General features: G+C 52.1%; 1 protein-coding gene across 3 annotated transcripts in view; it reads left to right on the top strand.

The window, feature by feature from the left end:
- SLC39A11 (solute carrier family 39 member 11) overlaps positions 1-18,402 on the top strand; it is a 331,048-nt gene extending 312,646 nt beyond the window's left edge. For all 3 annotated transcript variants that reach the window (XM_027626247.1, XM_027626245.1, XM_027626246.1), the window contains exons 8-10: positions 12,950-13,048; positions 15,730-15,888; positions 16,695-18,402. In XM_027626247.1, the coding sequence (XP_027482048.1) occupies positions 12,950-13,048; positions 15,730-15,888; positions 16,695-16,773 (337 nt within the window). In that variant the 3' untranslated portion in view covers positions 16,774-18,402. The remainder of the gene's footprint in view (positions 1-12,949; positions 13,049-15,729; positions 15,889-16,694) is intronic.
- Positions 18,403-22,465: the final 4,063 nt, after the last annotated feature.

Below are 22,465 nucleotides of genomic sequence, written 5' to 3'. Positions count from 1 at the left end.
GACTGTGAAAATGAAGATATGCACAAGGTTATGTGTTCATTGCAACATTGTTTGTGATTGCAAGGGATTGGAAGTAATCTAAATGGGGTTGAATAAACTGGTATGACCACCAGTGGAGTAGTATGCAACTGTAACAAAGAATGGAGAAGAGCTCTGTGAGCTGGGTTGGGGTGATTACCAGGACATACCGTTAAGTGAAAAAAAGCCAAGTGAAAAAGAGCATCTGTAGTGTGCTAACATTTGTGTAAAAAAAGCGGGGTGAGGGAGATAATAAAATAGAGATGTATCTGCTCATTTGTACAAAGATAAACCAGAAACTAAGAAGACTGATCACTCACAGGGAGTAGTGGGAAGGGAGGGGGAGGGGCGGGGATTCTTCCTTTTTCACACTGATGTAAAGTGTTATTCTCCTGGTTTTGATCATTGTACCCCTGGTTATGTCTGTTGTAATTAACATTAGGGAATCTGGGTGATGGGGACACAGGAAATCTGTGCTATTTCTGCAACTTTTCTGTAAGTATCAAATTATTTCAGAATCAAAAGTAAAAAAAAATAAATACAGAGTACCTGGCACATAGTAAGGACTCTCTAAACATTTGATGAATGATTAAATTTGTATATTAAGTTATTTGAGAAGTCTCAGAGCAAAGCAACCTACTTAACTTTGAGGGAAAAAAGAAAGGGTAAAGACATTCTCTCCCATAACCACAAAATGATTATCTCACCCAAGAAATTCAACATAGATCTAATGAAATTATCTAGTACACTGACCCTATCCAATTTTTGTAATCACTCCCAAATGTCCTTTATAGATGTGTCTGCTGATGTTTTATTTGTTGGTTTTGGCATTGCATTTGGTTGTCACGTTTCCTTAATCTCCTTAGTGGAAAGCAGTTTCCTTGCCTCTCTGTCTTGGATGACACGGGGGGCTCTTGAAGAGGCCAGAGGACTGGCTGTTTTGGATAGGACACAGCAGGGAAGGCAGTCTTCTCCATAATCTCCTATTCACATGGGATGATCCTTAAGTCTCAGCTCTGACTGGATGGGCTCTAAACCCCCCGTGTCCCTGAGTGGTCCCTCAGGTGGGGACCAAGCAGCTCTTGGTATGATCGTGTGATGGACACTGTCGGCCCTTTCTCCTTCTTTTGTGCCCTGTCAGAGCCTATGGTTATGCCCTCCCCTCACTCTGGACTCGCATTGCTTCATTACCCCTCAGACAGAGTGCAGGGGTCAGAGATGAGAGGATTTCATTGGCTTCCTCCCACCAGGAAGGCTAGGGATTCCTGGCACCTTGGGAATGGCCCCGGGGGCATCCATTGGAGCCCGCTGAGATCTACATATAGTAGCCAAGGAATTCTTTATAATTACTGACCGAGAAAAGGATGCTGGGTATGTGTCAGAACCCAGCCATTCATTTGAAGATACTGGGAACCTCTTTTGATTTTACAGATAATTAAAGAACATGAATATTTTAAACCAACAGAATCTTTTACAATGTTTGTGCTAGGCCCCTGTCCCTAACCCCTGCAGCGGAAAATTGGTACCAGACGGCTTCATGGTGTGAAATACTGCCCATAATCACAGGTTACCCCTCATAAACTGAGATCACAGGAAGATCCACCCTTGCTCTGCGAGGTTTCTGCAGGAGTGTGGGGTTCAGCACGTGGAAGTGAAGCCCAGGAGCTCTAGAATCAGCAGATGTGAGCTGGGATTTCAGCTACTTGGGGGCTCATGAACTTGGGAGAGACACTTCGCCCTCTCTCTGAGCTTCAGTTTCTACATCTCTGAAATGGGTTACTAGCATTTCTTGTGTAGGGCCATTGCCAGAGTAAAATGAGATGACTCATCAACAGCACTTATCTCTGGATCTGGTGCAAAGCAGGAGCTTATTAAATAAGCCGTCTGGTGCTCTTGCCGCGGTTGCTGTTAGCCAGGCACCTCTGTGAGCAGCACCAGCTGTTTCTGGAAGCAGCGGCGCTGATGAGGGCGGCTTCGCCCACCATCTTGGTGTCATTGGTAGCATGCGCAGAAACTCCCAGCTGATGATGATCTGCAGCTCACCTCGTTGGCACTGGTTTTGTGGACACATGCGTCTTGCACTCGCCCTCATCCCTGCTGAGAAGCCAAGAAGATATAGTGGTTTCCCAGCAGCAAAGCTCAGCATCCCCAGCTAGCCAGGACAGGGAAGGAAAAGATTTCTTTTTTTTTTTTTAGATTTCTTTCCAGCGCCCCGCCTGGATTTCTTCACATCAGTGTGCACTCAGAGGCAGCAGGCTGTGAGCTGTGGGCCGTGAGCTCTCAGTGCTGTCAGACTTTCGAGCAGAAGGTGGTGGTCTCATGGATGTAGTGTTCTGAGTCTTGGGGAGGTGCCGTGGTTCAAGGGTGAGGGTCCCAGGGCTGGGGCTCAGGACCTTAACTCTCTGGGTCTTGCTCCTGCTCTTCACCTGCACCCACAAGAGACCTCTAAGGAATGACAGTGAGGGATGACCAGACCCCCTAACCCCCAGGTCTTCACCTACCCTCATCTGCTCCTTGCAAGTGTCCCCAGTAGTGTGCATGAGATTGACTCATTGCACACGCTTTGAGTTGCAGCTCGAGCCTTCCCGTGCTCCAGGTTGTCTTGGCCATCAAGCCGTTGACATCACTAGCAGTGAACTTGGAAGTGGGTAGAAGCGCACATTTCCCTGCCCCTCCCCCACTCCCTGCACTGCTTATCTTTGCTAGCGAGGAGAGATAGCAGGAGGTTCGGAGCCCCTGAACCTCGTTTCATTTGCAAAGGAATATCATTCCTCTTTGTTCTGGGGGCCCGGGCTGGTTGTCCCACAACACACATATTGACAGGCGGCTTTCTCTGCCCAGCTGCAGTCAGAACTGCATGCAAATCGCCCGCGATTTCTCACCAGAGCTCAAAGCTCCCTGTTCGGTCTGTTCAATTGCTCTCCCTGCAGGAGGAGGAGCAGGTGGTGTTCAGCTTTGAACTCGGTCCACATGCCCCAAGGATAAGTGAAGGTATCGTTTGGTCTTAACAAGGGAATTGGGGGGTGGAATAAAATCCCTGTTCTCTAAGTTTTGCCTTGGCCAGGAGCCAGGCAGAGAGAGCAACGTGACAGAGACTGCGAGTCGAAGGCTATTGAGAGCGTATGGTATTCAGCGGCAGAGAATTCAGCCTCCAGCTTCGTGCCCAGAAGATTGTTTTGTGGGTGGAAAAGAAAGGAGCCTTTCAGCCCCTCTCCTTTGGCCTGCACCATGGTTTTTCGCTGAGCAGCCGTTTCAGAGTTTCCTCTTGGAGTGATTGGTTTATGCCGTCCAGATGTGCACAAGGCGATGGTTTTGTTTTTCAGCTTTCCAGATGTGCACGGCCAGGAAAATGAGCTTTGGCAAATGGGGAGGCCTGTCTCTGCAGTCCCGGGAATCTGGAGAGCCCACAAAGCCGCCCTTGTGTAGGAATCACAGAGCATAGGATCTGGAAAAGAGCTTATGGGTCACCCGATTCAGCCTCCTTATTTTAGAGCAGAAGACACCGCGGCCCAGGGAGTTGGGACATGCTTGCTGCTGATTGATGACCTGCAGCTGGGGGCAGACAAGACGTCGGCCTTGCTGGGGCTCCCGGGCCCGCATCTGCGCGCATACCTGTTTCGTGGCTTTGTGCACCTGGCATTCTTGTAGGTGCTTGGGACACATGGGTGAACAGACAGAGATTCCTAGCTTGTTCTGATGCCGGGTCAGACAGGGGGGAGAGAGCAAACCATACACAAGAAAAATGAGTACGGGGCGCCTGGGTGGCTCGGTTGGTTGGGCGACTGCCTTCGGCTCGGGTCGTGGTCCTGGAGTCCCGGGATCGAGTCCCGCATCAGGCTCCCTGCTCGGCGGGGAGTCTGCTGCTCCCTCTGACCCTCTTTCCTCTCGTGCTCTCTCTCATTCTCTCTCTCTCAAATAAATAAATAAATAAAAATCTTTAAAAAAAAAAGAAAAATGAGTACGTTGTACAGTAGCTTAGACAGTAGGAATTGCTCTTAAAAAAAAAAGGAAGAGGGGGAAAAAAAATCGACTAGGGCTCAAAGGGGAATGGGAGGGCTGGATGGTTTGTGATTTTAGATAAGGGGACAAGGGCAGATTTCACTGGGAAGGTGACTCTTAAAACTGTGGAATAACCAAATGGCTCAAAGTTTGGTGGCTCAAACCAGTAAACATTATCTCATGTTCTTTGTGGGGTCGGAATTGGAGAGTAGCTTTGCTGAGTGGCTCCTGCTCGGTGTCCCTCTTGAGGTTGCAGTCAAGGAGTCAGCTGGAGCTGTCCCCATCGAAAGGCTGGAGGACCAGCCTCCAAGATGGCAGACCACATGGCTGCTGGCTGGAGGCCCTGGGTCACATGGGTGCCTCTGTGCGGCTGCTTGAGAGTCCTACGCCATGGCACCTGGCCTTCCCCAGGGCTAGTGGTCAAGAGACATAGACGAAAGCCACGATGTCTTTTATGACCTAGCCTTGGAAAAGTCAGATGGCCTAGTCTTGAAAGAGGTGCAGAGGTAGCCACAGATATCCAAAGAGGAATATTCCAGTAGAAACACCCAAAGCAGGAGCGACCAAGCCTGCAGAGAGAGAAGTGTAGAGAGAGAGACTGGACAGCTGGAGTGGAAGCAGACAGGGAAGAGGAATAGCGGGGGTCAGAGAGAGGACAGAGGGCGGGGACACGTAGGTCATGGCAAGCCAGGGGAAGGACCTGGGCTCTGCCCGTGGGTGAAAGGGGTAGCCACAGCAGTTTCAAGCCAGGGAGCAGGTGTGGAGAGAACAAACTGGAGGGGCAGTGGGAGAAGCAGGGAGACCAGGCAGGACGCTGCCACTGTAAACCAGGCAGGAGAAGGTGGCGGTCCCCACCTGGGCGTAGCTGTGGAGGGGTAGGAAGTGCCTGGATCTGTACAGGCTTAGGGGACAGACCCCCAGGATTCCCTGTCAGGTTGTGTGTGGGGAGCGAGAGAGAGTGGCCAAGAGTGACATCAAGGTCTGTGGTCTTCCTTCCCAAAGCCGTCACTGGCCACTTTTCTCCCCGTCTTTATACAGAGATGGCGTATGGGGAAGGCTTGGAACCCAGCACGGGTTGCCTTATTGCAGTGACCCGTGCTGTGTTCTTCAGATTATCACCTGCCCTTTGTGGGACCTTGGTTACTCTGTCTACCAAATGGAAAATGAACTTATACCCGCTAAGTGAAAGAAAGAATAAATGTTTATAAAGGCACTTACTTAAAGCTCTTTAGAAGAAAGTACCAAAATGCTGGAAAATTTTTTAGTGGCTTGTAATGGTATTTTTTGTGCTGGAGAACAAAATGTTTTTGTTGCATCCCCTCCCCTCAAATGCTGATCCTGCAGATGGAGTGACTGGAACAATCAGCGAATGAGAGACTGGAGGGAAGGATGGCAGGGGGACGAACGGAGGTGTCCCAGGAAAGACCGTACACCGAGGGGTCTCCAAACCTATGGCTGGGGGGACACCACCCGCATGCCAAGTTTGCAAAGTGTTCAGCACCCATAACCCTCATGGGATCCTCCACCTGGGTCTTGTAGGGCCCCCTAAACTATTCACAGAATGTCCCCAAGCAGGCACGACCAAGTTGAGCTATTCGAAGTGAAGACAGGGGCTCCTCTTGGAGAGCAGGGACCCCGGAGTTGGAGGCTCCTGGGGCGCTCAGCATGTTCTGTTTCTTGAGCTGGGTGTGGGTTTTGTGATGATCAGTAAGTTTCTGAAAATCCATCAAGTAGAACTCTTAGAGTATGGGCTCTTCTCTGCATGTACCTCAGCTGCAATAAAACATCTTTATTAAGAGACAATAGGAAGTTATTCTTGTCCCCAAAGTGTGACCCCCACCCAGGACCTAAAGTCCTACCTTGAGACCATCTGCATTCTCTGCTAGAATGCATTGTTTTTAAAAATCAATTAGTTTTTTTTTTTTAAGATTTATTTATTTATTAGAGACAGAGCTGGGCAAGGGGCAGAGAGGGAGAGGGAGAATCCACAAGCAGACTCCTCCCTGAGCAGGGAGCCCGTTGTGGGGCTCGATCCCAGGACCCTGAGATCATGACCTGAACCGAAACCAAGAATCGGATGCTAAACCGACCGAGCCATCCAGGGGCCCCTAAAAATCAATTACTTTAAAGGAGAACTCACCAATAAACTGTTGCTATTGGCCCCCGACGCCTCCTATCAATTAGCAGATAAGAAGACGTAGCTCAGTTTTGTCCCGTTTGGGGAATTTATGCGATTAGAAGCACACAGCATTCATGATTTGTGTCTAGCCTTTTTCGCTCATGATTTTGCCTCTGAGATGCCTCCTGCTGTTGCACGTAGCTGTAGATTGTCCATTCTTGTTGCCCGTACGCTATTGCATGGGGTGAACACATCACTGTCGCTTTATTCATTCCATCCTTGATGGGCATTTGCTTAATTTTTGGTTTGGGGGCTACTGATAGAGCCGCGAGCCTGGTAGAGCCTTTTTATGAATATGGAAACATGCTGCTCTTGGGTCCATACCCCCAGGTGCTTTTAAATCACGTGGAGGCAGCCTCTTACCTGGCCCGTAGGGAGGACTGACTTATTTGCTGGGAGACTTGGCAGGTGAAGATCCCCAGGGCGTCCCTCGGGGAGTGAGAGATCCCCTCCATCCCCAGGAGGCTATTCCTCAAGGAGAGGTGTGCAGTGGTGGTCTGAATCACCCTCCTACGCCACCCTGGCTTGTGGCTTGACTTCCTGGGGCTCCTCCCCGCCCTCTTTGAGAAGGGCCACGGACTTTAAGGGAAAGGATGGGTCATCGCGGCTTTCCAGCCTGGGGCAATAAGCCTCCCAAAACCGAGAGAAGGGGGTGGGGGAAGATCCCTTCCGTGCTAAACCAGCTCCACGGAGCAGGTAGGGCCCTGGCAGCCCCGCGGGGAGCATCCAGCCCCTTCCCACCTGCAGGCTCATCAAACACCTCCAGTGGCAGCCCGAGTGGGAAGCTGGTGATATCACCGCTGTGCCTGAACACTCAGGCCTTTCAGGGCAGGACGATAACAATCAAAACAGTATGTAAGGGCCTGCCACACAAGAACACACATGCTCACAGCCCAGGGGAGGATCTGAGGGCCCGGGTGAAGTGGGGCTTGTCAGGGATCTGCTGTTCTCCTTTCATTATCGGCGGGCCAGAGAACATAGCCTGGAGAGCAGGCTGCGGGTTTGCAAGGACGCTGTCCTGCCAACTCTCAGGGAAATCGGTGACTCTCCCTACTGTAGCCTCCCTGGGGACACCTCGCCTCCAACCACAGAACTAAACCCAATGCTGAGCAATAACCTGCAGTTGGGGTTCAAGCAGGAATGTCCCATTGCACAACTCCGAGGGGTTCCACTCGCAGAGCACACGATGTGCACTGTTCCCCCAGAATCGTGCAACTCCAGGGTCCCAGAGCTACTGCCTTAGGCATGAGGGAGCGGAGGCCTGGTCATTCCCCAGTGTCGAGCGTGCCCTGAATCCCAGGAGTCTGTCCTGCCACCGCTAAGTTCCTGAGAAGACTCAACTCCACCGAGCCTAGAAATTCTCAGATGAGATGAATGAGATCAGATATTGTCCTTGCTGGGTCCGAATCATTTTTTCTGGCATTCAGATACTTGGTGAGGAAGTCAGCTCACCTAAGCTGTTGCTTACTCTCGGTCGGTCGTTCTCAAGCACGGGTGATTTGCCACCCCACCCCGCCCAAGACGTTCTGCAGTGTCTGAGACATTTTCGGTTGTCAGGACTGGGAGGATGCCCCTGGCATCTGGTGGGTAGAGGCCAGAGATGCCGCTACATATCCCACAGTACCCGGGACAGCCCCTACAGCAAAGAACGATCTGACCTAAAACGTCCACCGCAGCAGGGCTGAGGACCCCGGGTATAGAGAAGCTCCAACCCCCTTAACCCTGGAGGTCTCTGGTTAACACCTCCTCAATCCGGTCTGCTCTCCTTGCCTCCGGAGTGGGCCCAACCCGCAGGTCATTGCTGAGTGGGCATGAGGCAGCGCCGGAGCCCGGGATGGTCTGATGGGTCTGCGTGAGGCCCAGAGGATCCGAAGTATGTGACCACTGCCACTCCATGGCTGGGTGACCTTGGGGACAGCTGTTGTGCATCAGCTTCCCCATCTGTGAAATGGGGATATTAAGGGTAGGAAACACAAGGTGGCCGAGAGGACTAAGGGTTTGCTACATGTAAAACACCCGCAACCACGCCTGACCCTTCCATCACCTACAGTAAATGGCAGGGATGATTATGATCATTTCTATTCCAGTTGGGGGACCTTAGGCACCTTCTGATAGGCCTAGGAGCTGGAGATGGGAGATGAGAGATGAGCTGACTTTGGCCACAGGTCATCGCATGGGGACTGTGTGCTCTGTGATGTTGCCCACAGGGCATGTGATGAAAGCTCTCCCCAAGTTCGAGGCCCGAGATGTTAAGTGAGAGGTCTGAGTGGGTATGGCCAATAAATGGGTCTAAGGGAACTCTCCACGCGTCTCATTCAGCATGGGGTCTGCATCCAGACGTGGGCTGGACACCGCTGGGGTGCATCCCCACACTTGGCTTTGGGGTGACCCCTGGGGTGGGGCTGAGGCCGGGGCACTGAGCACTCAGGTTTTCCCTCGAAAGCCAGCAGACTCAACGGACTGTGATGCTTTCCTGTGTGTAGGAACGGTTTTTACAAGACTGATGTCTGGGAGAGCTGGGCTGTGACTTCTGTGCATGTCCTGTGTGCGCGTGTGTGCGCACATGTGCATGTGTGGGCTTTGAACTGGGGAAGGGGCAAGAAAGAAGGCCTGGATGGCCCGGCCTACCGTCTCACACATTGCCTTGCTCTGTTCCTTCTTCCCACAAGACATGTGTCTCCTTATCTCTCTCTGTCCATTAAAGGGGTCCCCATCCTTCAGAGTCCATCCTGACTGTCACGTTCTGTCTCAGATCCTCTGCCTCTACTGGAATGTTCTCCATGCGGGCTTTGTGCTTCCCTTACGGCCTTGAGCCAGTTGGGCGCCATCCTGTAGTTCTTTGTAGGCAGGGGTTTTGCCCTCGATTCAACTGTAAACTCCTTGAAGATGATGGGGGGGCCCTTCCTTCCTCACATCTCTCTTCACATATGACATAAGCTCTCACACGTGGCCAGGGCTCAGTGGTGGATTTGGGGTCCCCCCTTCAAAGGGGGCTCCCAGCTGGCTGCCCGTTGCTATTGCTGGCCTTGTGACCAGGAGGAGGTCACAGAACCGAGAAGGTTGAGGAGCATGAGTTGGAGAAGAAATTCGTATGGGGTTGGGAAGGTCACCGGGCGGTGTGGGGAACAGCAGAGCCCGAGTGCCGCCTCATTCAGGAACCTCGGGCAATTTTGAATGGTAGGACCAGCTCTGGGCTGTGAGCTGTGAGCAGCACTTCACAGTGATTGTCCACAGAAGAACCCGAAAAGAAGGGGAGTTTGTGCCTGGTTCGAGGACAAAGTGAAGGCCGAGTTGCGTTCCCCCCCGCCCCAGGTCTGGCTGGCACACCCAGTGTCTGGCACACCGTCTCCAAAGACATGCAGCTTCTCTGTGCCTTTGTTCCTCCTTTAACCACGAAGGTGTTGAACAACGGGGCCTCCAACAGCCCTATAACCCGAACGTTCTCTGACTTTTCCTCTGGGGGCTGAGGAGGATGCAGATGAGAAGGCAGGCCTGGTCGAGGGGAAATGGGGTCAGGCCTCTAGTTGCTTCCAGGCCTCTAAGAAACAGCAGAAACAACTGCCCACCGGCATGGCCGTCCCTCTTGTCGCTCGTCTCCTGGGATCAGCGGTATCTGCAGATAAGGGCAGGGAGGCCCCTCCTAACTAGCAGCCGGGAGGGCCAGCATTGCACCTGCCAGGCCCCGGCTCCCCTCCACCCACCTGCTCTCCACTTTCCCTCTCTCCTCCCTGCCCCTGCTCTCCCCACGGACGGCCTTTCCTGGCTTTCTCTCCCCTCCCTGTTAATCCTGGTCCGGCTCAGGTGACAGATCACTGTGGGGCTTGGCTTGACACCGAAGGGAAGGGGTGCTGTTAGGGGAGAGCTTGTGGTTTCTTTTCTTAATGAGCCCTTCGTCCCCACCTCCCTCTCCCTGCCGCTCATTTGCCACAGTCTAGACTGGGGATGTGTCTTTGTGCTCCCTCCGGGAAGAACAAAACACAGAACACAGCAGCTTCACTGTCTTGGGAAGGCCAAGGTTTGGGTTTTCCCCTTTGCTTTTTGAACCCTGTTTGGAATCTTCATAGCCCATCCCGGAAAGGAAACCTCTCATCTGGGCTTTCCGCCCCCAAAGTTGAACACAGGAGGGGATGGCCCACCAAACCCTGCTCCCTGGGGATGCGGCCAAGAGTGCCGGGTGGGTCGCGTGGCGCCCAGGGGGAGCAGAGTAGGGCTGCACGAGGGAGGGAACATCTGGGGCTTCCTTCCTGGCAGGCTGTCCTTTTGCAGCCCAGCCTGCTGCTCTGGCCCCCACCCCTGCTAAGTCAGCTCCGAGCTCCTGCTGCCAAGGGACCAACCCTGCCAGCCTGAGCCCTGGCCGTCCTGCTCCTTCGCCCTGGGCACCTGCAAGCCACTCTCTTCTTCTCTGCTGTTACTAGTCTGTCTCCCCAGCATCACCCCCACTTTGCTGCTTCTGTTCTCTGTTCTTCAGGATCCCCTCCAGGGCCCCCCAGTTCGGGTTTCATGCACAGGAAGGACCCAGTCTGCAGGCCGGCTGGTGCATTCACAAGGAGCCGCTGGTGTCCTCAGCTCTGACCTGGGGCCACCCCCCCCCCCCGCCGCCATGATGCTGGGCGCCAGGATAGTCAGGGAAGGGGCTCCCGGGTCGGAGGTGGCCATGGCCACGATCTTCGTCCTCACCCACTCTGATGATGTCTTAGGTCATTGGCTGTCAGTGCCGTCAGCACATTCTTCCAAGTCTGCGGATCTGAAGCCCAACACCATAGCGATTCCCTGGAGTCTCGAGGGTGGGCCCAGGCATCGGCGTTTGCTAGGGCCTGGCCAGGGCCCAGGGCTCTGGGTTGTAATTCAGTCCCGAGCTGATGCAAGTGACGAGGTGGAACAGGGGGTGCGGAGGGGACCGAGTCCTTCTGTTGGGTCTCCCCTAGCTCGTTGATGTCTCACGGATGCAGGGCATCCAGCGGAGCAGCGGGACTCGGTGGGCGAGCACGTGTACGCACGTGAAGAGCAGAGCCGAGTTAAGAAGGGACATATAGGAAGAAGGGAAGGGCGGAGAAGCTGCAGTCCGGCCCTTGTCGGGGGGTGAAGGAGCCCAGGAGCACTCAGGGGAGATGTGGTGATCACCTGGCAAGGTGGTGCCCTGCTGGGGACGGCCTGGCAGGATCCCGAGGGCGTGGCACCTGGCTGGGCTGGAAGCGCCACGCCAGAGCCAGGGCGGGGCCGAGGTAATGAGGCTTGCCAGGGGTAGAAGAATGGGGTTTCTGTGCCGCTTATCAGGTTGGTGGCTCCCGGACAGGATGTGGAGGAGCCTTCCACAGCCCGCCTGGTGGATGGCTGCAGTCAGTGCTGTGTCACCATGAGGACTTTGGACAGGGAGCCCCACTTCTGACTTGCCGGTGACACGGGGCTGGCCACTCTGGAGTTAGGCTGGGTGGATGGCGTGCGCCTACCTGTGCACAGGGCGGGGCAGGCGATGGCCGTGGGCACCGAGCCCGCCACAGAGGGCTGTTTCCATGGTCAGGAGAGGGAGACAAGAACTGGCCAGACACTTTGATCTTCCTCATGAGAGAAACCTTGATTCAGGGCTTTGCAAAAGGTCAAGAAAGGTTGTATCCACTTACCCATCTGGGAGTGGGGAGGGGATACTGGAAAAGTGTCGGGGAAAAGGATCACCCCTTTGAGGGTCTGTTTGAGAAGGCAGGGCAGGGGCCAGTGAAATATTGGCAAATGGACCCTTAAGATTCATTTCTTAAAAAGAAATATATTTCAAATGCCCCCATGACCCTGATAGCAGAAGCCTCTAGAACAAGCTGTATTTCTGCCCAGGGCTGGTGGGAGCTTATAGGGTCCTGTAACACGAGCAGGGCTGGACGGTATTACCCAAAGCTGGGTTTGGGTTCCTAGACCTGGGACCCAAGAAGTGAGAAGTAAGACTCTTGACCCTGATCCCAAGGCCGGCCCTTTTCACCCTCTGCAGATGGTGGGCAGTTTGTCCTCGAGCCTGACCAGTTCCCAGAGCCCAGCCCCTCTAAGTCCCGTAGGAGCAGAGGAGGGAGGATCTCGGCGAGCACCGCAGGGTCCCAAAGAAGTGTGGTGTCCGGGCCGGACCTGCAGGGTCGGTGGGGTAGCCAAGCCCAGCAGATCAGCGTCCCTGTTGGAGTCTGCTCACTACTCCCCTGTCCCGTTCCTGAGGTTGCCTCTCAATCAAACGCCCTGTACCCATCCCCATGCCATAGGGAATAAAACCACAATGTACTGAGCACCTCACACGCGCTGGGAACTTTACAGGCATGAGGTCACTGGGCCACGTGGCCGTGAAGCAGTCCTTCTTGGGAGAGGTTACCATCCCCGGGCAAGCCCGGCTGTGCTATTTGCAAGGATCTGAGATGTCCAACGGCAAACGATTTGCACAAAGTTATGCCGCTGAGGGGCAGACCCCGCTCATCCTCATGCCCAGCCAGCACGTTCTCTGCTTACTGCGGCCCCATAAAGATCGAGCATCCCTGGGGACCAGGGACAGCAGGAAGGGTGGACGGTCTGCGTCAGCCCATTCGTCTCCGTGTGCCCTGTACCTTCACACATGCCCTGAACTCTCTCCTTCCTGCACCTGCCATGGGTCTCAGCTGGATCTCCCACACCCAAGGACGGTGTTGGGTCTAGGCGAGGGGGTCCTGTGTGTGTGTGTGTGTGTGTGTGTGTGTGTGTGTGTGTGTGTGTGTGCGGGTGTTGCCTTCATGTGCCTTCTTGCTCTTTCAGGAATTTAGCCATTGGAATCGGGATCCAGAATTTCCCAGAGGGCCTGGCTGTCAGCCTCCCCTTGCGAGGGGCTGGCTTCTCCCCCTGGAGAGCCTTCTGGTAAGTGCTCTAGAGTGTCTGCTCTCAGAGGCCGGGGTCGTGTCTGATGTAAAGCTCAGAGCAGTCTTTCGTACGGGCTTCTTTCTCCGAGAGCTGCCTCTTCCCACCTGGAAGTGACCCTGGAGCTTCTGCTAAAATGCCGACAATCTGTTTGAATCCTGCGCCCCCAGGCGTGGAAGGAAGCTCAAGAAACTCATCTCTTGACCTTCGACCTTTACATAAACCAGCCCCAATGGTCATGTTTCCTATTCAAAATGCCTCCGGGTATAGCCACGCCATGCCCATTCAGTGTTGGGTTTTCTCCCTGTCGAGTAGGAAGTAAACCAGCGTCTACTCTCAATGTCACACGCCTTTACGTAGGCCCATCTGACCACAGCCTATCTCCAAGAGTCATTACATTGGCCCGGCTCAGAACCCTTGTCAACGTGAAGACCAGGACTGTGTCAGGAGGGTCTGGGAGATGATGCCTCTTGCACTCCGAAAACGTGTTTTCATGGTCCCCGTGGCCTTTCTAGTCTATTCCTTAATGTTACTTTTTCAGTGACACATAAGGTGAGTCCTCAGTTTTCAGAGGGGAGAACCGTGGCCCAGAGCGTCAGATGACCAGCTCTTAGTGGTGACTCCGAAACTGGAAGTCTAATCTGTCCCTCAACTCAGGACTCCGAGCCCCAGAATACCTCTTTGTTAAAACAATCGCCACTCTAGAATGTACGGTGAGGGCGTTTTAAAAGACTGCTAATAACAACAATTGAAAAATGCCTTCCATTTTATGGGACCTTATGACTTACAAGTTCTTACACATACTTAAATTATTTTTTTTTAAGATTTTATTTATTTGAGAGAGAGAGAATGAGAGAGAGCACGAGAGGGAAGAGGGTCAGAGGGAGAAGCAGACTCCCTGCTGAGCAGGGAGCCCGATGCGGGACTCGATCCCGGGACTCCGGGATCATGACCTGAGCCGAAGGCAGACGCTTAACGACTGAGCCACCCAGGTGCCCTAAATTATTTTATTTTACCCTCTCTTGTCTCTTCCTCCATTGTTGGAGTCTACGGAACAGAGGACGGGGTGAGGGCAGGGCAAATGGCCTTAGAGATGTGGTTCAAATGTGAGTTCCAGGAGCCCCAAAGCTGTGACTGTTATTTCCTACAGGAGGGGCACCACAAGACAGGAGGCGAGGGAATGGGGCGGGGGGCCTCGTGCTCAGCATCTGGACCCCAAGACTGAACTCTTTTTCTTCTCAGTCCAGTCTGGGCTTGACGTCAAACTCACTTTTTTTCCCCAAAGTGACAAAGCTGAGGCCGGGAGTTGTACACACACCACAGAGCTGCAAGGTCTGCCAACCTGTGCACACAGCATAAGTGGTGTCCCTTTAGAGGGTCCTGCAGTGTAGACAGTGTCTCCCCCATGCCAACTGTCTGCTCCTGGCCAGGGAGAAGCAGGGGGAGTGGGGGGTTTCACGGCCCTGTCCTGTCACTGGGGAGGCCAGCTGGACATGGAAATGCCCCAGGGCACTTCTGGGTTTCCCTACCCCCATTTTACAGATGGAGAGATTGAGGCTCACACACAGTATATCTTGCCAGATGCCCACACCCGGGATAGTGGGAAAGATGTCCCAGCTCCCCTGTCTGTTGGTATTCAACCCAACAGCCGGCTGGGCTCAGCTGTGGGGACCAGGTACCAGCTTCTCTCCTGCTCTCTGAAGCCTCAGGGCTCACGTGGGCTGCTGTTTTCATCAGGGCTTCTGGGATTGCAAGCAACAGAGACCCACCTGCTCAAATAAAGGGCTTCTTCTTTTAAATGAAGAAATCTCACCTTAATCCAAGATGGGGGTAGTGGAGGCCGGTCTCAGGAGACACAGGGCCAGGTAGGTTCACCTCTTCAGCAGAGGGGTGTGGGTGCAGCTCCTTCGGAAGGGGTGCAAAGGTGGCCCGAACCCCCAAACCTAGCAGGCACAGCCGTCCTTGGGAAACGTCCGCACCACTCCTAACCAGTGTCCTGCCGGTCAAGAGACAATGCCGACATCGGCTGGTGAATGGATAGAGAACATGTGGTGTGTCTGTACAGCGGGATATTACTCATAAAAGGAATGAAGTGAATGCCGATATTGTGTTACGACACGGGCGCACCTTGAGAACATTATGCGAGATGAAATAGGCCAGCATTGCATGAGTCCCTTTATATGAAATATCCAGAATAAGCAAGTCCGTAGAGACAAAAAAGCAGGTCAGTGGTTGCCGGGAGCTGGGGGAGGGAGGGATGGGGAGTGGCTGCTAATGGGTATGGGGTTTCCTTTTGCAGTGATGAGAATGTTCTGGAACCAGGTAATGGTGATGGTTGCACAACCCTGTGACTATGCTAAAACCACTAAACTGTACACATGAAATGGGTGTGCCCTATGGTATGTGAATTAGATCTCAATAATGCTGTTATGGAAAACAGACAATGGGGAAAACTTAAAACCCCACAGGACACCCAGGAGGGGGCACCTGCCGCGTCAGAGGAGGTCAGGGAAGAAGGCGGTGGCTGAAAACACAGTGAAGTTCTTTTGCACTGCCAGGCGCCTATACGATGTGGAAGGAAAGGCATCTGTTTTCTGGGGCTGAGTCAGCAGTCTGAGCATGCTGGCTGCGTGTCTGCTTGACCCTCCCCGTGGTGGCACATGTCTCTGGTCTCTCCTTAGGTACGGGCAGCTGAGCGGCATGGTGGAGCCACTGGCCGGGGTCTTGGGCGCCTTTGCCGTGGTGCTGGCTGAGCCCCTCCTGCCCTACGCCCTAGCCTTTGCTGCTGGCGCCATGGTCTATGTGGTCATGGACGACATCATCCCGGAGGCTCAGATCAGGTTGGAGAGTGAACTGTCCCTCATCTCCCCCTGGCCAGGTTCCCAGTCCCAGGGCCCCAGCCTCCAGATCTTCTCTTTCTTCATCTGTTACTCCTTTCTTCGCTCCCACCCCTTCCGGCCCCTTCCCAGGATCATCCCCATCCCCTTCTCAAATGTGCTCTCAGAAACGAAAGAGAGATGAGCAGGGAGGGTGGAGAGACTGACCAGTGACCCAAGGCAGGGGCATCTACACTCCACTAATCCAGATGATTAGTTTTGTGTATTGTCCCTTTCTCTCCCACCTGTCCCTCGGTGGATTTTTCTGGGGCTGGAATGAGGGGAGAGGTGAGCTCTGAGAGCCAAAGCTATCCATCATAGTCTCATTGTGTTGCTATGGGCTGGGTGTCAGGGGGAAGGGGCTTGCTTTCTTTGTTTCATTTGGTTTTTATAGCAGAATGATGTTGAGGCTAGATTAAAAGGTCATACTCAATAATATCATCAAGAATTTAATTGCCACCCTGTATTATTCAAGCATATATTCCAGAGCCACGAGAGGTATCTTTGGGCAAGTTACTTTTGTATGCCTCAGTTTCCCCACCAGTAACAAGGGAATAATGATAGTGCCGATCTCATGTGATCATCCTTTGGGGTTACATGAGTTAGTTTGCCTGGCGTTTAGCAAGCCCCAAGAAGTGTTACTTGTCAATATTATTGTTCTTATTAATCATAGTGGTGTACTTTCTATTGGAATTGGACCTCACAGAGGATGCTTCCAGCTTGGATGGTGTCCCAGAGTGCATTAAGGTCTTCCTTCCCTTCCTTCCTAGTGGTAACGGGAAACTGGCCTCCTGGGCCTCCATCCTGGGATTCGTGGTGATGATGTCCCTTGATGTTGGCCTGGGCTAGTGCTGAGATGCTTCGGACCCCAGGAAAAATGGCACCAGGAAACTGCAATGGTTGGCTTCAATGGGACCACAAGCCTCTTCCTTTACATTAAAACACTTTTCCTTTCTCTCCTTTTCATCTCATTATCCTGATTGACTCTGATTATAGTAAGACAGTTTTTACTCTTCTTTGGAGGGAGATCTTGGTTTCATTTAGAATGTCAAGGTGTCACGGAACTCCATATTTTTGTTTGGCCACTGCATAGAATCTTTCTTTGGCGATATTACCAAGGACGCCCAGATCAGGGAAGTCTCTGCTGTCATACTTTCAGTCTCCCTCACTGGGCTCAGTGGCAGCTTCTCAAGGTCACCGCCTGCAGGAGCAAGCTACCAAGAGAGAAGCCTCCTAAGCATTTTTGCCTCATGACTCAGAGCGGAATGGCCAGGACATCTCTCATCTGTCCCTCCTGATCGTTCACCATTGATCATCTACCCATGAGACGGGAACTGGAACGTCATGGTCATAGCAACCCACTCTCCAAGGTCCAGCCAGCCCAAGAGAACATGCCTTCCTCTGCATCCCCCGAGGGAGATGCTGTATGGGAGGGGACACAGACAAAGGGAAGGAAATAGGTTAGTCTTTCTCTTTCTTTCTTTTTTAATTTTTTTTAAGGCAAAATTGACACTATTGATGTTAAGGGAATTAGGGAATTCAGACAACTATGAACACAGAGTGTGAATGCAGCTTTGATTAGAGACCTCTGCACTCTATGGATCCCAGAGCAAAGGGGTTTGTCATGGTGTCCAAATCCCCTAGACATTTATTTTGATAAATTTATAGCCTTCAGTTTTCCAAGAGACTTGGGGACACCAGCGGACAGTTGGAACTCAAATCCTCGTGTAGTTATGGAGGGAGCCACTTAAGCTAACCTAAGTGAGAGAAAGACATTTGGAATCTGCAATAGGTCCTTCCCTGTTGACCATGTGACTTGTAACCTGACCTTGAACCCTTAGGCTATCGCAGGCTTTGCTGGAGTTTGGCCAGAGAGCTTAGGATGAAGAAGGAAGAAGGCATAGGAAGAAAAAGAGAGATTTTTTTTTTTACATTCCCCTTGTAGGGTAAATCTTAGCCAAGTCATCATCCTGAAATGATTCTAAAGGATGACTTGAAGTAGACTAGAAGCCAATCTGCTCTCTCCTACACATAGTTTCTCCAATAGGGTGATATAATTTGTCTGCTTCAAACAGAGCTAAGTAAGGCCTGCCGTCCTCATTGGTCAAAGGAGTATGTGACCTTGAGTGGGCTCTGCCATTAAGGCAGGCAGCCCAAGACCCAGGCATTCAGGTGTTGTGTTTATCAAGGCCCGCCCTCTGAGTTTACACGTTGAATTGCTTCCAAGGGTGAATACCCTGCTCTGTGAATGCTCTGACACCTCAAAAGCCAACCTTATGCTGGGTCTATGTATGTTCTTCTGGAGCACTGATGATCAAAATGGAAGACATTCAGGGGTTTTGATTGAAGTTAATGGGTTTGGTGGTTGGTGTATGTGTATTTGTATGTCTTTGTATGTAGTTCTACATAATGCAAACTTTCTGATGGACAAGACCTCATAACTGTGATTAATATCAATAAAGGGGATATTATTGTGAATGAGCTGTGTTCAGTCCTTCTCCAAGCCGCTTCTTGCCAGGGTTGATAATATAAGAGCTAACTAAAGTTAGTCGCAACATCTCCCCTACCTAATATTAGTAGAAGCCAAGGAAAGAGCCCAGATGAGATAGGCCAGTTAGATTCATGGTTTACAACAACAAATCCAACTCCAGCTAACTTAGGAATTTAATGGAAGGCTTTTGGGAGCTCATAAAATCTATAGGAGAAACAATCTTGAAAATGGGCTGGATCCAAGAAAGCTAGAGATCTGGGACCACGACCCAATCGCATCTCAAAAGCAGCTCGGTTTGGGTGCCACAGCCCCCGATGCTGGTCCCTGGACACTGAAAACCACTCCTCAAACTGCCTCTCCTTGGTTCTACCACCACCACCGTGGGGATGAACTCTAAACTGACCCTGATTCTTTGTGTCCTGGTTCCACATTCAAAGTTCTGGGCAGTAACATCTAAGCTGGCAGAGCTTCCGTCCTGTGTCCATGTATGACCATGAACTAGCTGGTCATGCCTCCCTACCAAGACTCACCAAAAAGTGGATTTTCAAATTTTGGAATGAGTTCAGATAGTGGAGACCCAAAAGAAGAAAGAAAACACATTTATTCCATTTATTAGTCTCTCACTGTTTTGCTGTTCCGCATCTACACACACACTGATTTCTCTGTTCACTTTTAAACAAAGCTTTCTGCTTAGATAATGGAGCTCTCCCTCTTGCAATCGCAACTTCATACTTCCCCTTTCCAAACAGAGCTACCCTAATCGCCAGCTCCCCCAATAGTGGAGCATTCCTTTTTTGGACTCAAAACCTCTAAACTGGTGGGGTCCAAAGGTGAAGAGAGTGAGTTGTTAGGTAAAATGGAGCAGGCACCATCCCCACTCCCCCATCTTCCAGACCTGCTTAGTCTGGCTCTGGGAGAAACAGCCCCACGTATTGATCCCTGGTTCTGAACACTTGTTTTAAAGGACAGTATCTCAACTTCATTAGATACTGTCTCAGAGCTAGTCCTGAAACCATATCTGCAGTAAATCAAGTCACAGCTCAAAACAAATGACTGCTCCTGGGTGATAGACTCAAATCACAAGGGTACCCACCCGTTGCCTTCCCTCTTTGATGGTAAAGTGAATTCCATGGTCAGAAGCAGCATCACATAGAATGCCACAGTGATAGGGAAGCAATTTGCAAATCCAGATATATGAGCCTGCTTTAGTGGGGTGAAATCTGTGCCTCGTCCACAGTGAAAGAGGTCCAAAGTAATCAGTCTTCAACTAAGTAGTCTGTGGGTGTCTTTGGAACATCACCAGCACCCAGGGTCTGGGCCCAGTCTGTATAAACCACTTCCAATTAGTAATGGAATTTTATGAGTGTGTTAGATGACCCATACGTAATGGACAGCCTGGGCTGTCAATTTAGCGATCCTCAGTACTTTAGGGATAATCACCTGCTGTCCTAGGCTTCTCATGCTAGCACAGTAACCCTAGGATCTCTGTAACAATTATAGGTCAATAAATTGAGACTCATTTAGACTTATGTTCTTCCCTCCATTGTTGAGCATCCTAAAAATCTATTCCTACCCATATTTGCCCCCAATTTGTCAGTAAAATTAGAAAAATCCTTGGGGAGGGTATATGCTATGGTGAGCACTGTGAATTGTGTCAGACTGATGAATCACAGACCTGTACCACCGAAACAAGTAATATGTTATATATTAATTTAAAAAAAAGACCAAAAAAAAAAAAACCCCCACACATTTTTGTCATTTACCTGAAATTTAAATTTAAGAAAGAAAATTCCTGAAATTATGTTGGTTTCAAATCCTTATTCGCTCCGGTTTGAGTTTGCCATTGCCCTTCCTTTGGAGGCATGCTGGGATGTAACTCTGATCATTTCCGGAAACAGTACAGGGTAGCGCATGAGGAGAACCGGCTTTCCCTTGGAGGGTGACTCCTTCAGGCCAAGCAATTACAGTGTCTTCAAGAAGTGTTTCAGAAGACGAGGAAAGGCAGTGTGTTTCAGCTGACAAAGGAGGCTCTTTGAGGGTCTAGAATTCAGAAAATTCCAAGGCTTTCAAATCCTCCCATATATCTCTGTTTTGCTTTTCTGGGTCCCACTGCTTCCTGACCAGTGCTTTCTATGGAAAACACAGCCACCACCAGCACAGATATTCAGCCAATCATGGGGATCAAATTTTGCTTTTGTGTTTCTACCTTTCTCAGCCTTAAGGGCGCAGGAGGTAAGAGGATATTTAGGAACTGTCCTAAGAGATCTCTAGGTTTCCGTCTTTTCCTTGAGCTCATATTTCAGGACTGGAGCTTACAAGTGTGTTTTCTCTAAGCTGCTATTAGCACTGCTTGAGGGGACTGCCTCTCAGTCTTCATGGCCTTGACTGTTTGATGGCCGGAACTTGTTCCCTCGAGGCTTTGTCTTTGATGGGCCCTTCGTTCCAGGTGACTGTAATTGAGAGATGGGGGTAGGTATTAGCCTCTGGATCTTCTTTGGGGACCTATCAAAGACACTCTCCTCTGCTGTTCTGAGGCAAGGACCAAAAGGCCATTAGGTGAAGACTGTGGGCCAGGCGGGGTGCTATGCGCCTTAGTCACCTCCTTTAAAGCTCGACTTCCAGATGATTGCCCCACTTGGCTGACAAGGAGGGTGAGGTCCAGGAAATCTTACTCTGGCCGAGACGGCGATAGGCAGTGGCAGGATCGGTTGTGCTTTGCGCGGAGGAGGCAGAAAGTGACTTCCCCAGACCCTGCTCCCTAAAGCTTTCCAGGTGCAACATTCTACACCCCTCCACCATGTAATAAATGGTTGAATCTGTGAAAGTTGGAAGCACGTGGGAGCCCAGGGGTCGTTCTTTTCCCCCCTTCCTTCTAAACGGAGGTATGATTATATATATATATATATATATATAACAAAGGCACAGACCCTAAGTGTATACAGTTCCACCAATTTTTACCTACGCGCCCCTGGGCCGAGCCCCGCGACAGGGTCTTGGGAAGCCACAGGCGTGCACTCCCCCGCCCTGGCTACGTGCCCTGGTCAGCCGCCCGGCCCGCAGGTGCCAGCCGCCTGCCCCGCCAGCTGAGGTTGGGCTGCCTGCGCGGGCGCTCGTTCCGGGCGCGGCGGGCGCCGGGTCACTGGGAGCCTGCCGGGCCCGCCTCCCCGGGGCGCCTGGCGCTGCGCCGGGGCTGGCTTCCCGGGCGGGCTCCGCGGGCTGCGGGCGGCTGTTTACCTGCGCGGGGCGGGGCCGGGGCTCCCGGGACGCGCTGGGACCCGCCCCCTCGGCCGCCCCGCCTGCAACGAACTCCGGAGGCCTTCACCCCGCTGGGGTGCGGCGAGGCCATTCCGGCTCCACCGAACGGACCGCTGGATTCCCGGGACTCTTTGCTGTCTGCAGGCTTGTCCCTTGCAGGGGTGGACCTGGATTCGGGGGATCCGAAGTTCATACAATTTGAGGAGCGTTCTCTGGGGAAAATAAAAGGACACACACACAATTAGGCACAGGGCTTTGGAAGGGGCGCCCGAGTCCAGCGCCCCTGCGGTTCAGGCCTCACTGGCTGTAAGGTAAGTTCACCTCTGTAGTAAGTACACCCCGAGCTGTAATTGACCCTGCCTGACAATGCTAGGGGATCTCAGAGGTTCCAGAACTTCGGGAGTTTTATTGAGTGGGTTCACTTTGTGATCATCTTCCTAACCCAGCCCAGCCCCTGCAGCTGTGACAAGGGGTGGACGTGTGTTCACAGGCAGGAGGAATACTACTCAAAATTGTGCTGCTCTGTCCAGGAGCAGAAAGAACTACACCTGGAAGAAGTGTTTTCCTTCTTCCTGAAGAGGGAGGAGGAGGAAGGCCGGCCCTGGGCTGCAGGGAGCGAGGGCGGGAAACAGCAACCCTAAGCCTTCTTTTGGATCCACTCAGCCCTCTTCCTTTCTAGTTCTCCTCCTCTTGACAGTGCCTGGGCTTTGCCAGCGACTTGATAGCAAAGGGGCCCCGCATGGCCACCCCAAGAGCTGAGATCTATGTGGCTTCTGATGGGGTTGCTCAGCCTCG

This window comes from Zalophus californianus, chromosome 16, assembly GCF_009762305.2.
Source record: "Zalophus californianus isolate mZalCal1 chromosome 16, mZalCal1.pri.v2, whole genome shotgun sequence".
Taxonomy (NCBI): domain Eukaryota; kingdom Metazoa; phylum Chordata; class Mammalia; order Carnivora; family Otariidae; genus Zalophus; species Zalophus californianus.
The sequence above is the reverse complement of the archived record's forward strand: the minus strand, read 5'-3'. Positions and strand labels throughout refer to the sequence as shown.